The 17344-nt window shown below is 39.8% G+C and overlaps 2 protein-coding genes across 2 annotated transcripts in view; both read left to right on the plus strand.

Annotated features, from left to right (window-relative positions):
* Positions 1 to 6867, plus strand: part of LOC116669434 (dedicator of cytokinesis protein 11-like) — a 79581-nt gene extending 72714 nt beyond the window's left edge. Inside the window, 2 exon segments of the mRNA XM_032499318.1 lie at positions 4352 to 5305; positions 6250 to 6867. Of these exon segments, the coding sequence (XP_032355209.1) occupies positions 4352 to 4441 (90 nt within the window). The 3' untranslated portion in view covers positions 4442 to 5305; positions 6250 to 6867.
* An 805-nt stretch (positions 6868 to 7672) lies between these two features.
* On the plus strand, positions 7673 to 16736 carry LOC116707064 (uncharacterized). Its single transcript, XM_032544211.1, has 10 exons — positions 7673 to 8172; positions 9981 to 10111; positions 10710 to 10878; positions 10980 to 11070; positions 11655 to 11812; positions 11974 to 12104; positions 12215 to 12356; positions 13579 to 13678; positions 15529 to 15613; positions 15720 to 16736. Exons 1-10 carry the CDS (start codon positions 8097 to 8099, stop codon positions 15816 to 15818), a joined length of 1182 nt encoding a protein of 393 aa, XP_032400102.1. The 5' UTR covers positions 7673 to 8096; the 3' UTR covers positions 15819 to 16736.
* Positions 16737 to 17344: the final 608 nt, after the last annotated feature.

A 17344-nucleotide genomic window follows, 5' to 3' on the forward strand; every position in this document is an offset into this window, starting at 1 on the left:
TAAGTTGTTGTCCATTATTATTTTTATTTTAATAATTGAGCATCAGTGAAAACTGACTAAAATTGAACTTTACATGCATAGCAATCATCACTAACATGTGGGATCCTGATGTGCACTGCCATGTTTTCTCTATTGACAAGTAAACACACAGATCTGTTTATTGAATCATTGTAATTAGTGTAATTACTATTTTTATTATACCCATAATTCCCTTTGGGTAGTAGGAGATTTGAAGTTAATTGCACTGTGTTGTTTTTTTTTGCTAGTGAGGCTATAAACATCAACATCAGTGAGCCTGAGTGATTCACTTTTATGGGGGGGAGAACTTTACTTGCACAAAAGGAGCCAGTGTAATCACGTTAGTTACGTTTGATTATGATATGTTGCAAATACAACATATCATTATCAAACCTAACAAATGTAATATAACCGATACTGTATGTCATGATCAGACTTCTAAGGGAGTCATGATGAGTTGCGGAGGCTCTGTTAATTCAACATCCTGGAGTAATAGAAAAGTGAATTTCCTCTGGAACATTTCCTGAAGTGATGATGTATGCATATGGGGGCATGCACTCATCTGCCCCCTGTTCTTAAAACCTCATCTATACTGTTCTTTGTTCTCTCACTGGAATGAGCCATGGGTGTTTCACAGTAGTGTTTATTGTGCCTGCTGATATTTGATATTACGTTTTTGATCTGATTTGACCAAACTAACCGGTTTACCTTTTTCTCTCCAATGTGCTGGCCTTTAGCTTTGAGGAAAAACAGGTAATGTGATCATGAAATGTGTGGATGAAGCTTTTCAAGTTTGTCTTTTTGTCCTTTTTTGCAACTCATTCTCTTCATACTGAATTTGCACCTTCGTTCATTTCTTCCAGGCATGTTAAGGTAATCTAAATACATTCATCCGGATACAAAAAACAACAACAATAAAACAGCAAAACTATGTAAATGGGTGATGAATTAGCCGGGCCTTTATTATAGAGGAGTGATAATAAAACATAATAAATCAGGCAAATGCGGCAATTTAACACAAATTAAATGCATTCAAGTAGAAAATGGGAGTGGTTTTGGCACATGTGGCAAACATTTGGCACTTGTTTAATCCTTTCGACAAACTTGTTGGATCACTCTGAGGCATGAAAGGGTATTTACACTGTGGGTTATGGCCAACACTGGCACCAGAGATGACTTTCAAAAACAATGCAAATGTCATATCCCACTAATCAAATGATGTCCACATACACAGTAGTGTCCCGTTGGTTAAGGTTGGAGCTTTTTGCATTTCCACACGAGCAAAATCAACATCCTGGTTAGTCCATAACAAACCAGGAAGATGGTGAACAAACATCTGGGTTTTTGCTGTCAGTCACTTCCTTGTGTCAAGTCACGCAAGTTGGGGTTGTAAATGGCAAAACTTGAAACCTTTGGAGCACGCAGAGTGCCTTGTGATGTTGCAAAATGTTTGGCTTTTTTCCTGTTAATGTCCCCAGAGATGTTGAGTTGAGGTCTGGTTACTGTGGGGGCAGAGCCTTTCAACAGGCTGGGCAGATTTGAATGTGAATATCATCTATGGCTACTTAAATTCAGACATGGGCATGGATAAATGCTTATTGGCTAGAAACAATATGATCTTCCAGGCTGAACAGAAACTCCAGCAACACTTGTTACTAGTTACTTCCGCCAAGGATGTCGTGTTTTTGTCTGCGACGTGTCCGTCTGTCTGTTCGTTTGTTTCTTTGTCTGTCTGTCAGCAGGATTACAGAAAAACAACTGGCCAGTTTTTCATGAAAGTTGGGTTTTGGGGTGGGGGAAATATGGCCCTAAAATAACAATCACAATATTTCAGGGAAAATCTGACAGAATATTTACAAATAGGGAATTATTCTTTTAAAAATGATACAATTTAGAGCTGGGCGATATGGAGAAAATCAAATATTTTGATATTTTTGAACAAATACCTCAATATTGATATTGTGGCGATATTGTAGGGATGACTATTGTTGCTTTGACAAAATGTGCACACAATGAGACTTTTGATAATCAATCATCAGTTATGTTTATATAATAACTATGTGGGTAAAGGCAAATAATGGAACAGCTAGAACAGTCTGGTGTGTTCAGAAAATTGCATCACTCTACTGTAATGCAGCATTTACAACCGGGAAAAGAAATCACTTGTGTCATGTCAGGATATTACGATATCCATAATTTAAGTTGTTGTCCATTATTATTTTTATTTTAATAATTGAGCATCAGTGAAAACTGACTAAAATTGAACTTTACATGCATAGCAATCATCACTAACATGTGGGATCCTGATGTGCACTGCCATGTTTTCTCTATTGACAAGTAAACACACAGATCTGTTTATTGAATCATTGTAATTAGTGTAATTACTATTTTTATTATACCCATAATTCCCTTTGGGTAGTAGGAGATTTGAAGTTAATTGCACTGTGTTGTTTTTTTTTTGCTAGTGAGGCTATAAACATCAACTATATCAACGACTATTGTTGCTTTGACAAAATGTGCACACAATGAGACTTTTGATAATCAATCATCAGTTATGACAATATCTTGCCTCATGTATTGACATTGATATAATATCAATATATTGCCCAGCCCTAATACAATTGTGATAAAAGTAGTGTGGTAGTTCTACCTCAGCGTCAATGTTAACATGTTTGCCTTCAACATTGCGGGAGAGGGCATTCATGCTGCATTCACGTAGTTCGGGAATAATCGGGAAAACGAAGAGTTTCCGACGGGAAAAATCCCTCTGAATTAACAGAGGACCCAGAGGATTGTAAATAGGTCCATTAACTGTCCCACTCCAAAAAGAATTAAAGTGCCAATTTCTTACATAAGTGCAAGAAAATAACTTAATTCAATAAAATAATATCCAAATGTGATTCAGTTTGAATAGCGCGGTAGACCTTTCACATGTACTGCTCAAAACACAGTGTCTACAATTATTTTCTATTCTGCTGCATGTACGCTTTTGGTTTCTTGTTGTAGCAACAGCTGTTGGGCTGAAATAAGTACAATTGTTAAGTAACTGGTAACATTAATACAGATTAGCACATTGGACGTCTTTTACCAGAAATCTGAATCCCAGTGATTACATGAGAATGATGATCAAATGAATAAAGTGAAACAATATGCGAAAAAAGAATGTGTGCAAACCAATCAGAGAAACGCTGATGAGTTTGGAAAAAATGAAAAAGCATATGCATAACATATGTTGCAAGGGAAACATGACTCTACAAACAGCAATCAGAGAAACTGTGTGGACACTTTTTTGTTCATCTTTATGTTTGTTACAAGGTTTTTCTGTTTTTTTTTTTTTTTTTACTCCAAACTTTAACAGTGTTATGTATTTCATTGTACAAACTTTTTTTTAATTTTTTTTTTACTCTTCACTCTCACTGTACTATCAGTGCGTGGGCAGACATATAGCTGATTGGAGTAGGGCTGCACAATTAATCGCAATTTTATCGAAATCACGATATGTACTAGTGCAATATCCATATCGCAGGGGTGTGCAATATTTGTTAAAGGCAAAATATGAAATAAAAATTCTGTATTAAAGTAGTGGTGCTGCAGAGAAGTCACAAATCCGGTCCTTCAGACTAAAGAAAACTTTTTTGTTTTGTACAGATCCTCGCAAACATAATCACAATTTTTCCCTCATATTGGCCCCCATTTATCAACCTAACGTAGAAACCAGCGCAGATATGAGCGCAGAAATCCTCTTACGACAGGCTTCATGTGAGATTCATAAAACGTTTGTATCACACCAATCAGAGCGTAAGGATGGTCGTACATCGATAAATGCAGCGGCTGGAAACAGTCGTAATTTAAATATCACGCCGCTATAAATTCTCGGTTTTGAGGCCTTGCCACTATCATTAGCTACATGGCGTGACATAATCCGGCTAAGAAGCGGCACTTTTCAGAGGTGGAGATTGAAACCCTGACATCTCAGGTTTATTTGCACTAATGTGTTTCCTATGCGGCAGCCTAAAAAGGCTGTAGGAAGAATGGCTCATATTGCAATCTCTTTGGCCGACATGCAGGTGTACCTGTATTAAAATAAACACACAGTAGCAGAGTTTATGCAGTTTTTTTTCTTCATTTTACACGTGTTTTTCTTTTAATGAGTCAGAGCCAGGCAGCTGTAAACTGTGAAGGAGAGCGTGTGTCCTTCATACCCCGTAGGAATAGGCGTATGCCCGTTTCATAAATGAGGACCATTGTGCAGCCCTAGATTTCAGTTTGGTACAAGTGTGTGTCTGACATCGTCCTTCAAGTGTGAACTGTCTGTGTTTTGTTTTCACCCCAGATCTACCAGGAGGATATGATGCGCTCGCTCTTACAAAACTCCCTCCATGTGTTTCGTGCCATCAGCGGGACATCCACCAACGTGGGCTGACCACCGGCCCTCCCTCCCTCCCTCCCTCCGCCGCCGCCTCCGCCTGCCTATATGTATATTCTCCCACTTCTCCTCTAAGGACCTGAACTGAATGATGGCGGGTCTCGGTTTCACATCTCCCCAGCTATACTTGCCCAAACACTTCCCCCCCCCCTTTGGTGTGACGATGCCATTTGGTCATTGCCGTTTTGTCAGCATCTTTGCTGTACGTGCAGTAGATGGCTGGGGTGAAAGATGGCAGCGCAGCGGGTGGATGTCATATTAAAAACACAGCAGCAGTATCTCGGAGAATGTATCGCAGCAACACCAATTAGATGTCAGCATGTCAGGTTCAGGTATTTTGCTGAGATATGCTTGGTTGCACTTTCTTTCTGCCTTTGTGATGAAGTGCAGGATTGACTGTTTTTTATTTTTATTTATTTTTTACAGGGAGATACTTTACTAAAGCAATTATCCCCCCCCTCTCTGTCTACAAGGTTGCTCTTCAGATCTATGCAGGACACCACACTCCTTCCAGAATTCATTTCTACTTCTTGAGGTGACTTTTAGAAAACGGTAGCATATTTTCATTGTCCCACATTGGTATGTTTGGCCAGGTTTTCGGTGTTATGGCAACATTCCAACTCAACCGGTTGTGTTGAAAAAAAAAAAGAAAAGAAACCAAAAGGATTGTGAGTTACTCAGTCAAGGGTTCATTGACTGGCAATGCATTCCAGCCGGGGCAACACATTGTGAAAAACAGATAAGTAACATTACAGGGAGCGCCAAAGTTACTGCCCAGTTTCTATAATGACAAATGACTTTTGTTGCGGAGTTTAAGAAAAGACAGACATCAGGGTTGTATTAAAGCTGTGTGATAAAGCTGTCTTAACCCTTGTGTTGTCTTCCCGTTAACCATGGACTTTTTGTGCTTTTACGATTTTTTTGTCACTTTTTCCAGCTTTCGGTACTTTAAAAAAAAAACTGAGCTGGTTTAATAACTGGTTTTACACTTACTCTTGGGATGCATGGTCAACAAGCCTCATTTATATCAAATTATACCTAGGTTTTTAGTTAAAAAGGGAAGAAATTATGAATTATTTTGACTCGAATAGTTAGGATCAAAGGATGTTGAGGGATCACAGATGGGTAGATGTCAAAGTTTAGTCCGGATACTGTTTTGAAACCGTGAAAAAAAGAAAAAGAATTCAAATGCTATAAGATTAAATAAAACACCCCAAAATTCAATTAAAGTAATAAATAGTTTTACCTGAAGAATGTTGTATGGAATCATCCATGTTATTTTTGGGCAATTTGGTTGAAAGAAATCCAAATTTCTGATATAAAACGGGTCAATTTGACCCCAGGATAACACAAGGGTTAAAGGGGCGCTATGCACTTTTGGCCATGTCTTTGCTTTGTACTCGCAGGTTTCTCTATAGATCTCCCCCTACTGCATTGGAATAGATATTTGGCCGTTTCTTCTTTCTCTGTTCCTCCGACAATGCTTTCCTGGCTTTCTGCTTCTTTTTTGCCGGCTCAGACATGACGATAGTGTGAAAATCTCCATCGCTACCTTGTAAGGCATATGCGTGCAATGCCATGAAGCAATTCGTTACATTGCTTGACCTGATATCACGCGATACTTTCTGACGCTGAGGCCGGCCAAAAGTTGCAAGGGTGGTTTTTCCGCTCACAGGCGCTAGGGGGAAGCAAGACAACCCCCATTCAACTCGAAGAAAAAAAAAAGTCATATAACCATTCCAATTACTCCGAAGCTCTTCAGTTAAGGTAATAACTAGTTCACGGGTGCATCTTCCCCCTTTAAGAAGGGTTTGCTTAACTTAGACATAGCTCAATTGCATTGTAAATATAAAGAAAGCTTTTTGGTGAACCATGTTCTAAATTGTATTAGACGGTAAGAAATAATGTGGCGGAAAAGATTATGATTAGAAATTCTATCAGAGCTTTAGAACAATCATAAAGCAGTATTCTCTGTAAATGAGTCATTAACAGGACACACACTGATCACAGCTTGGGTGATCAGAATTCCTTCAGTACAGTGAGTAAGTAAGGAACATCTGGGTTGAGATGCAGTGCCTTTGTGCTTCGCCTCCTGAAAAGAATACCTTATCTCAAGTAACAATACCTTTATCACATGCTGGTTCTTTACAGTATTTCACAAGTGCTACACTGTAATTAGCAGAGATGAATAATATTTAAGCGAATGTACATAATTTGTTGCCATGCTGTAAAGTAAATCCAGTTTCCTTGTATGTTTGTACGTACTGTATGTATGTATTTATATTTGTAACACTTTGGACTCTATAGTTCAAATCTGTCCTAGCAGAGAGAACCCCCCCCCCCCCCCCCGTTTTTATTGCATTGTATACTGATGTGCAGCTGCTTGTCCAACCTACTTTGGAAAGCCATTTTCCAATAAAAACTTTGAAAAGAGAAAGAGAAAGTTCTTTTTTTTGTGCTTGGAGACAATAGCTGATGAAGAAATTGTTATTTTCTTCATCAGCTACTGATACTAGGTATCATACCTTTTGCATGATACATCTCTGCAGATGTTACCCGGTTGTCATGGAATTCATTCTAAACTTTAAATTGTAAAATACTCAGAAACAATCTACATTCCCATGACATCATGAGCCAGGTATGAAAACCCCTGAGTTGCATTATGGGAAGTGTGAGATCCAGCGTTTTTTGAGCTTGACCCATATTATACCACCATAAGTCAGGATATCTTGACTTCTGCTGCATCAATTTTGACCATTCTTTTTTTTAGTCTGTCCCTTGTGAGCCCCACGACTTTATACAAAATTACGGGAGCACTCCTTTAAGAATTTAAGTATTTGAAACAAAGGGGCCAAAGCCATGACAGCCTACAAAACAGCCTTGGACCACCATTTATGTGTTGTAAAATGTGTTAATGTGTGTATGTAAGTGAAAGATGGCCAGCAATGTATACATTGGAAGTGCAACAGGGTTTCAGAAAACAATACAGCTTAAATCAAATATGGACAGTATGTTCCCTAACATCAGTTTGTTCACTCTACTGTTTGTTGCTGCATAAAGCCATTAATCCGCCTATTGATTTAGACTCATTTAGAGGCCGACGACTTCCTGGAGAAATGGCAGGGCGCTTGGTTTGGGAAAGCGCACTTAAGGTCCCGCGCATGCGCCGTCTGACATTCATTAATCGAACCCTGCACATATGCAAGCGACAGCTTCATATAACTCATTTGAAGTCTTTAGCGCCCAGTGTTTCTCTAGACTGCGGGTAGCTACGTGTGTCTTGCGTTGGACACGGCAGGGAAGAGGTGGAACGTTGCCGCTGGCGGGCCACTGTCATGCCTGAGCTGTCACAGCTTTCCTCCCTCTCTCACGGCGACTCCGCCCCGCTGTTCCCGGTAGACCGAGCGGGCACCGCGGACTGGCCGGGATTTAGGACACGGTGCTTTTAGATACTTTACCTTCCATTTCCTCTTGTTGTTGTTTTTTTAATTTTTAATTTTTGATAGAAATCCCATCGACTGTTTTTTGACACAGGTGTATACAGTGGCATTATCTGTTGGGCTCCAAGTGTTTTTTTTTGTAGTCGGAGCACAAGAGGACCAAGTGAGTTGAAGCGCTTCCAGTCGGAATAACCCCTCAGACGCTTCCAAACATGGCTTTAACCCGGGACCTTTTCTACTTCTTTCTATGCACCGCCATGAAAACGGTGTACCGCTGTGAAGCAACAGGTAAACACTCCTTCATTATCCATCTTATTGAAATTGACCTTAATTAAAAAATGAGGGAAAACCCAACCTTTAAGGACACCGATTGTCTTTGTTTTTATTTATTTTATTTAACTTTTATTTAACTTTTATTTATCCAGGTAAACTGTTTGAGAACAAATTCTCATTTACAATGAATTTTGTGAATGAATAATGTTTCTTCAATAAATAAATCTTCTTCCTTAAAATACAGGGGGCACGAGTACACCCCTATGTTAAATTCCCATAGAGGCAGGCAGATTTTTATTTTTAAAGGCCAGTTATTTCATGGATCAGTATAATACGCATCCTGATAAAGTCCCCTTGGCCTTTGGAATTAAACTAGCCCCACATCATCACATACCCTTCACCATACCTAGAGACTGGCATGGGATACTTTCCATAAAATCATCTCTCAATGCAAATCAAACAAGCTATCAGGCTAAGTGACATGAAACCATGCCAATCTCTAGGTATGGTGAAGGGTATGTGATGATGTGGGGTTATTAAGAAATTGATGTCCTTAAAGGTTGGATTTTTCCTCATTTTTTAATTAAGGCATTAAGATCAATTTCTCCCCAATTTTTTTTATGAAAGCTTATATATATGAGCTATATGAAGAGCTCACACATATATATGTAAATATATATGTATATAAATATATGTATATATCTATATATGTATACATGTATGTGTATATATATATATATATATATATATATAATGGTTTTGTTATAACTTATTAATTAAAAAATGTTCAGTATTATGGGCTAATATTAAGAGACCACAATATTTCAATTCAGACAAGCTGTTTCAAAAAAGCATATCACATATTTTTGCCGTAAATCTTTGTGAACATTTTGGAAAGTAGTGAGGGGAGCCTGCGAACAATAGGCACTGGAGCACATTCATCACATCGAAGCACTATGGAAGAGGTTAGATTAAAGGAGTATTCCGGTCGATTTCAACACGTAGTTCTGTTTTTTTTTTATAATTTTTAGTGCTGTCAGTAGCGAAACAAATGAAAATAATCAGTGCTGCCTACACCGTGTTATCGTGGACAGGCACTTGTAATGCCATTTGGAACATGTTAAGGCTAAAAACACGTTTAAAACTTGCCCTGTTTAAGCCTGTTGGGTGCTGACTCTAGCAGGAGGATAACACGGTGTAGGAACTACAAATTAAAAAAAAAACAGCTACGTGTTGAAATCGACTGGAATTCTTTAACATTCCCATAATAGCTATCATATAGGCTTACTGCACATATTCTAGAACAATGTATTTAAGAAATATCGAGGTACATTCACTTCCATTGTAAAAAAACAAAAACAAACAAACAGGCAAAACAACTTTTTTTTTTTTTATTTATCATATTGAACCTCTAATGTAAAGTTGTCCTTCATGTTAACAATCCCAAATAACTCCTACTCTGTCCTCAGCATTCCCATATGAAACATAAACTTATTTTATTGTACAATACTAATCCTACTAGACTTACCTTGGTATAGAACAATTTTTATGTTCCGAAGCTTATTGAATTTATAGGTAAATTTACCTGGATTTTTACAAAATTGGAACACTGAGGTCATTTTATTGCTATGTGGTCACAGAAAATGTCACTTGCAGGAATATAATAGGAATCTATTCAGTATATATATATATATATATATATATATATATACGTATGTCTCCATGGAAATACGTTGCACCATATTCTTGATTCAAGCACCAGGAATGTGTAATTTAAGTGACGTCATTCAGGTGAGATTAGATCCTCATTTGTCCTCCTACAGCTCCATGTCCTCCCCCGACCGGGCTCAACTACAGTTGGCCGAACCCGTTTACTGTCAACGTGTCCTGGCAGCTGCCCAGGGGTCTGCAGGACGGGGAGGTCTTTTACAAGTACCGCGATCAAACTGATAAAGTAGGTAACTTTCTCTTGGGTATTTGTTTGTTTGTGTGCGTGTGTGTTTGGGTGTGAGAACACAGCAGCTATGCTTTCAGTCAATCTATGCAAATTTGAGAGTCGGCCGTTGAACGTGTATTGATTAGATTATTGCTAGGTCACGGGACAATTCTTCCTTTATGAGAACAAAGAACACACTTTAATCAGCAGTTTCTAAATACAGTGCTATACTCATAAGGCGTTGTGCAAGACTCTCATTCGAGCTGTTTCAGTCTTTATGCAGACCTCTTGGCTTGAACAAGCACTTTGCAGAGAAATATGCTTTTTAAGCATTTAACTTCAGGCCAAGCCCTTCTCACATAAAAAAGTAAGCGAGGTTTAGAATAACAGTTAGAAAAAGGTTCTTGCATAAGACCCATTGTCTAATATAAAATACTAAAAATGCATGTTGTTTGGATGAACATAAAACACGCAACAACAAAAGTTTCAAGGTGCGCACAAAAAAGGAGGGAGCTTTCAAAACGGTCCCTTCCTGAACATGGAGGTGGTTGGAAGCAGAGTGTTTGAATATGTGTAAGCATAGCCGTCATTGAAACCTGTGTTGTTTTTTCTCCAGTCTAGGGGGTGCACGATTTGGAGAAATTTCACAGAGAGCTTTCTCACAGAAGAGATGGGCTCTGATCGTCGGACGTTCTACGTTTGGACAGTTGGCGGTAAATCCTGTGATGATCATTTGAATGAGAGCACGCGCGTGGCCATTACCGTTCATACCCCTAAGCCCCGAGGTAAGAAGCAGGAAGCTGAAATACTCTGGTGCATCCACGATGAGGCTTTTTAAAGGCTTTTGCACGCCTGTATATGACTTCTTTGTTTTTTTTCGGCACAGCTAAAGTGAGGGACGTCAAATGTTTGATCAACGCCACAGAAATGAACTGTTCCTGGATCCCAGAGAATAAACCCGTTCATCTCTTCTACAGGTGAGGATTACAGTAACAGCCCATTTAAAGGAGCTACCAGTATGTCTCCAAATATGTGCAGTTGTCATGATGGTTGTTGATATTCTGAGGGACTTTACATTATTGTTTTAATTTACCTGATCAGGGGAAGTGGAAACAGATTTTTATTTAACAGTTTTTAATGTCCCCAGAACTTAATTTACAATCTGGTCTCTGCACACGAAACGCAACGAGTTCCTCAAAGGGTTCCTAGTGCCTGAGGAAAGTTTCTGCCGCCGACACAAAATGGTCTTAATACGGCATAAATTCAGGATAAACCAGGATTAAGAGCCAGAATATTGAGATCTCTGCATGGAAGTGCTCACCTGGCCAGCAGCAGTGCAGGTTAACAGCCTACGTGTGATTTTAAGGTTTTTTTTTAGTTTGCGATTGTTTATTTATTTGCATTTATAACCCCACACAGATATTAATGGGCAGAAGATAATCTGAGAACTTTATGAGCATCTAGTGGCGACTGACTGAATTGCAGAAATGTGTTTCTGCCAGCGGTGGCCTCCTTCCCTGCTCTGCCTTTCTCTCATCTGCCGCCCATGTTGTCCTCACAGGGTTCGTGGTAATTTTTCGAAGGGTTTAAAGAAGTGTGATCGGCCTTACAGCAGTGCGCCAAGGAGCGGTTGTTATCTGAAAGTCAATGCTGTCATGAGTGACATCTACATACTGCTGGACACTGGAGCTGGATGGAGCACTTTTAAACCTGTGCTTGGTTGGTGTTACCTCTAGTTGTTTATGATTGATGTCTTCACAAAATGTGAAAGTAAATATAAAAACATTTGCTGTGAAACTACTTATATAACCAGTGAAGTTTTTTTTAATAGTTTGCAGCCAAGTACAAGTAGAAAGATATCTTCTTTTTTTTGTCCTCAGAAATACCTTCACCAAAGCTGAAAATCAGTGTTGTGGGAGATAAATTCAACCTGAGCTGGCCCCCTCCAGTGGTTGGGAAATATTTCCTTTGGGTATACGAGGTCTGCTACAAGAAATGCAATGAGCCCAAAGTGAGCAGTCAATTTCATTGTTTATACTAAACAAAATCCCATACTGTAGTTTTTCCATACCTGATTAAACGCAACACTGCGGTTTTGTGCGCTCACTCACTATTTCTTAGGTATGCTCGAACTTCATCACACACGGAGAGCCTATCCAGATCCACTACGATAAAAGATGCCTTTACGAGTTCCAATCCCGAGCCAGGACCAGTGACTACGTCAAGGAAATATTCAGCGGCTTCGGTGACGTTGTACCTTTTGGTAACTGTCCAACCAGTTGTACTTACAATAGTCTCGCATTGCCAGACCTTCCTCCACAGTGCTGCGGAGGAGGGTTTGGCTAGTCCACACAGTGTTTTGGCATGTGAGGAAAACGTGCTCTGGTTTATTGGCATTACATTAAACCAGTCACAATCATCTAGGGAGGTGCTAAGCGCCCGGACGTAGCCACGGTGCCGCTGCAAAATTGTCTCCGGATGGAGCTTGTTTTGGTGGAACGTGTGTAAATCCAGAAGTTGTTTTAGTCAAACTCTGATTGGACAGATAGTCTAGCTAGCTGTGTGGATTTACCCTGCAGAGATCTGAGGAGCAGGTAACCCTAGTCCTCATAAATACACCCGAGTTTAGAATTACAACACAAAAGCAGAGGAATGTAAAGGACATCTGGCAGAATTTCCGGCGGCACCTGAACAGTTCCGAAAATAAAACATTGTTGATATAGACTATAGTTACACTGTTCTCTCTAGGTGCACTAAAACAACATTTATTGCAGTGTATACTTGTCAAAGGATCACCAGATTTTCACACTTGAGTACATTATATTCTTCACAGTGTGCATTTCACCTTATTCCAAATGATTACACAGCTTTGTTGAATACTCTATTTTGATTGGTCAATAACGGCATTCTACGACCTGTTATTTCCGCTTGCTCTACATTATTCCTCAATGTCTTATATAAAATAAAATAGATATATCAATTCATACAGGATTTAAGTCTCACCAGTGGGTTTTATATTTCTTGTCGGACTGAAAGGAACAAAATAGATCCTGATGCAAAACTGTGTTTGGCTGGCAAATGTGTGTCAAATGTCAAAATGACAGAAACAGGTAGAAAAGCAGCCAAACCAGCATGTAACTGATGCTTTAACTCAACAATCAGCCAGTGTTAGTCGCAATATCAGCTGTTCGCTCTCATGTCTGACAGCACTGAAATATTGGGTTCTCGTTTGGTCCACGCTCTGTCTGCCTTTTTATGTTTTATCAGTCATGTTTGGTGGTTTCTCTGCACGTAGAAATGATCAAATGATGCTTCTAACAGGAAAAAAAACACACACGTTGACTTTGATTGCATTACAACTTTCCCGAAGTTTTTCCTTCCTTGTATGTGTAACAACTTTCTATCAAATTACCACATGTAACACAAGCAAAAAGCTTGAAAAAGTCTTGAAAGCTGAAGAAAACGGGTCTCTTCTTCATTCCCAGGCGCTGATGAGCCTCCTGACAAGACACTGGTGGTGGTTGCCATCGTCGTCCCCATCATTCTGTCTGCCTGCATCATTCTGTCCTGCTACTGCTTCCGAAGGTATGTTTCAGGAAAACAGAACAGTAGGCCGGTAACAATGGTAACAAGTACATTTGCTGGGCGCCCACATTGCTTCATACCTAATTTCCTTTGCAAATGTAATCTATTTCAAGAGTGGATGTTGTAAAATGTTCCTCTGTGCAACAATATTTGAGATCTGCAACAAGGAAAACATGCCACTGAGCTCATTGCAACACCTTATCCTTGTCTAAATATTGATTTGGTGACTGATAATGGCGCTTACCCACTGCTAATCCCAGTTCTGCTCGACTTGGTTCTCCCATCCTCCATTTTCCATTGTAGATTTAGTCCCGCCTCATACGTGAGGCGAGCGTGGCTGGTCGTCATAGCGACATTGCGACATAGAAACTGCCGTGACCTAACGTGAAACACACACAGAACGCCGAAGGTGTGTTGTTCTCTGCTGTTTGCCACAGCCAGAAGAGAAATTTAGTTTCAAAAGAAGCTGGAGGCAGCAAAAAAACAATCGCTGGCTAAACTATTTAAAAATTGCAGGTTTGTTCAGGACACCTTGTCTACACCTCTGTTATTGTAATATAACCATGTATAAAAAAAAAACTAAAAACAGGCAGTTTTGCATTTTACACCACTCATGGTTGTTACACAGAAAATACCAGACGGGTTTCCAGGTAAGAATTCACAAGATTAAACATATAATTTTTGTTAAGTCTTACCTTCAAACAAAAGAGAAATATTTGGAACATAAAGGGTGTATAAATTTCAACATTATAATATGGTAATTACCAGTTTTAAATTCCAAGGTGTTTTATCTAATTTGGAAGGTATTAAGCTGATAGTAGTCTATAATACTGGGAAAACATCAACATATGTTACCCCATTATTATCATGTTATTACAATATTAATATAACTATATTACCACTACCCAGATATGCATATGGTCATCATCAATCCAATCCAATCCAATCCACTTTATTTATATAGCACAATTTTAACAAACACAAGGTTTCCAAAGTGCTGCACAAAATGATCATACAGAATAAATAGATAACACAATAAAAGCACAAATATAATAAGGTATAATAAAATAAAAACAACCAAAATGCACTAGCGGCATGTGGTAAAGGTATACACATAAAATCATCACTCTACTGGTGTTAAAAGCCAAAGAAAAGAGGTGGGTTTTAAGAAGAGTTTTTTAAAAAGAGACAGAGAGGAGGCCTGTCTAATGTGCAGAGGCAGCCATTCCAAGTTTTGGAGCTGCGACGGCAAACGCACGGTCCCCCCTGAGCTTAAGCCTAGCTTTAGGCACCGTCAGGAGCAGCTGGTCAGCTGACCTGAGAGATCGGCTAGGGTTGTAGGGGTGCAGCAGCTCAGAGAGGTAAGGGGGGGCAAGGCCATTCAAGGCTTTAAAAGCAATTAAAAGAATTTAAAATGAATCCTAAAATTGACGGGCAGCCAGTGGAGTGAAGCTAAATAGGTGAAATGTGCTCATACTTGCTAGTGCCTGTTAAAAGACGTGCAGCAGCATTTTGTACAAGCTGAAGACCCAGATCAAACCCATTCCTTAGTTATTACCTTGTAATTGCATGTTATTACATCTGTCTCATTATTGTGATTATTACCCAGTTATTACTTTGGTAATTACAGGTTATTACCTATATATTACCTCTTTATTATCACAACGTTACCCCACTATTACCATCTTATTACCGTGGTGGAATGTAAATTGCTACCAAATGTTCAATATCTGAACAATCAAAGCAATATTATGTTTTTTGAAAAAAACATTTGCCTGTTGACATTTCAAATAAGACGTTTAGGAGGATTGTTCGGGTTGTTGATACCTGTCATTGTGTCTGTTTTATAGGCACCGCCAGATTATTTGCCCCACCATACCGGATCCTTCCGCAATATTCAAGGAAATGATGTTGACCGGAAACAAAGAATTTAAGGTATATTTTAGAAAAAAATTAAATAAAATAACAAATAATGTGTATGCTCTACTCACAGGCCCCTCTCTGTCTCCACAAACACTCATTCTGCTGTTTTGTCTTTCAGCCCACAACAGGGAAGGTGTACCAGCCGGTGCCGGAAGTGGTTGAATCCTGCAAATTAACGCTTCCATTGTGTAACGAGATCCCCCAGGAAAACTCCTGACATGCACGTGAAGACTGCCAGCGGTGCAGCCGGACTCCCTTTCTGAGCAAATTCATTAAGAACATTAACAGAGTAACTTAACACCAGGCTGGAACGCTTTGTGCTTGGGTACCAAAACCTCAGTGCTATTATGGCACCGGTGCCTTAACAACCGGTATTTGCTGGACCGATTAGTAACGTGGATTCCGGTACCACTGAAATGCCTTCGCTGCCCTCTGATGCTCCGAAACGGACGTTAGAGGCAACAGAAGCTTTGCTGCATGTGACGCTAGTTAACATGATCCACTTGGCAGCAGCTAACGTTAGCCTACCGTTAGCTAGTAGCTGGATCAATCATGGTTAAAATGCCGACAGCTAACATACGGTGTGACTGCATTTCCCTGTAGAGGATTCCACCACCGAGACGTAACAGTCTGCAGATGCCTTTGTTGGAAAAACAACACAGACGCCGCGTTCACTTGAAACTTGTCTCGCCAGTCTCGTGGTGCATGCAAAATTCTTGCAAAATACCCTTTTTCCATCAAGCTACTGGTGAAATAAGTTATTGTTATTACATTTTTAGTAAATCTTTTAATTTTGATCATACGGCCTTAGCAATAAACAAGCCATTCTTAAATGACGCAGGCTGTCGTTTTGTGTATTTTGTAAAAATCTTTTTTAAAGTATTGGTTCAGGCATCATTTAGGCACCGGCACCGTTTTAAGAGTATCGTTTTAGCACCGGTATTGAAAAAAAACAAAAAACAATACACAATCCTAGCCACTGAGTTCCAAGCCTGACTGCTGTGGTGAGGGGTGAGCCGCGTTGCACTCTGGACTGATCTGACCCTGTATCACTGCTGCAGCCAGGTAACCACTGCAACCACTGGAGGGGGGGTGTCTTATCAGCTGCTGTTTTACTCTCTGAAGAAGGGAAACACCCAGGCAACGGACTGGGGAATACAAAGAGGACAAGAAAGTTTATCATGCCTGCCCTGTGCTGCTGACATCATCGCATTGAGCGCCGGGGAGGAAGACGAGGACAGGGCCGTTTGTGTTAAGATTATTTTTTGGGGCATTTTAGCCTTTTATTTCCACATGACAGATGAAGACGTGAAAGTGGAGACAGATGGGGAAGGACATGACGTGTAGGGGCTCGCTCCCCGGCATGGCGGCCGCATGTTTGGTTGGATGAAGTGGAGGACTGCAAGTGGGCCAGCTGGAAGCTTTTGTCACTGGAACCTTTATCTTAAAATAGGTATTACTGGTGAGAGGAGCGTTGGTGTCCCTTCAAGTCTAAGAGATGACAAGAGAATAACAATAGGAAGTGGTTAAATAAATAAAAGAGGATTCTGTGCTGGCACAGCGTGAGGCTTCCTTGTTCCTTCTTGGAATGACAGGCAAATGCCGGGATGACTACCATCATGGCGGCAAAGTAACAGGCGGATAGCAATAACCTAACTTCAACCACTGAATTCTTAAGAAAGTGAGCCATGCTAGAGAACTGTGTAGACTTTTGAGCTGACATCTTCTGCTTGCTCAGATGCA

The sequence above is a fragment of the Etheostoma spectabile genome, chromosome 19 (assembly GCF_008692095.1).
Source record: "Etheostoma spectabile isolate EspeVRDwgs_2016 chromosome 19, UIUC_Espe_1.0, whole genome shotgun sequence".
NCBI classification, from domain to species: Eukaryota; Metazoa; Chordata; class Actinopteri; order Perciformes; family Percidae; genus Etheostoma; species Etheostoma spectabile.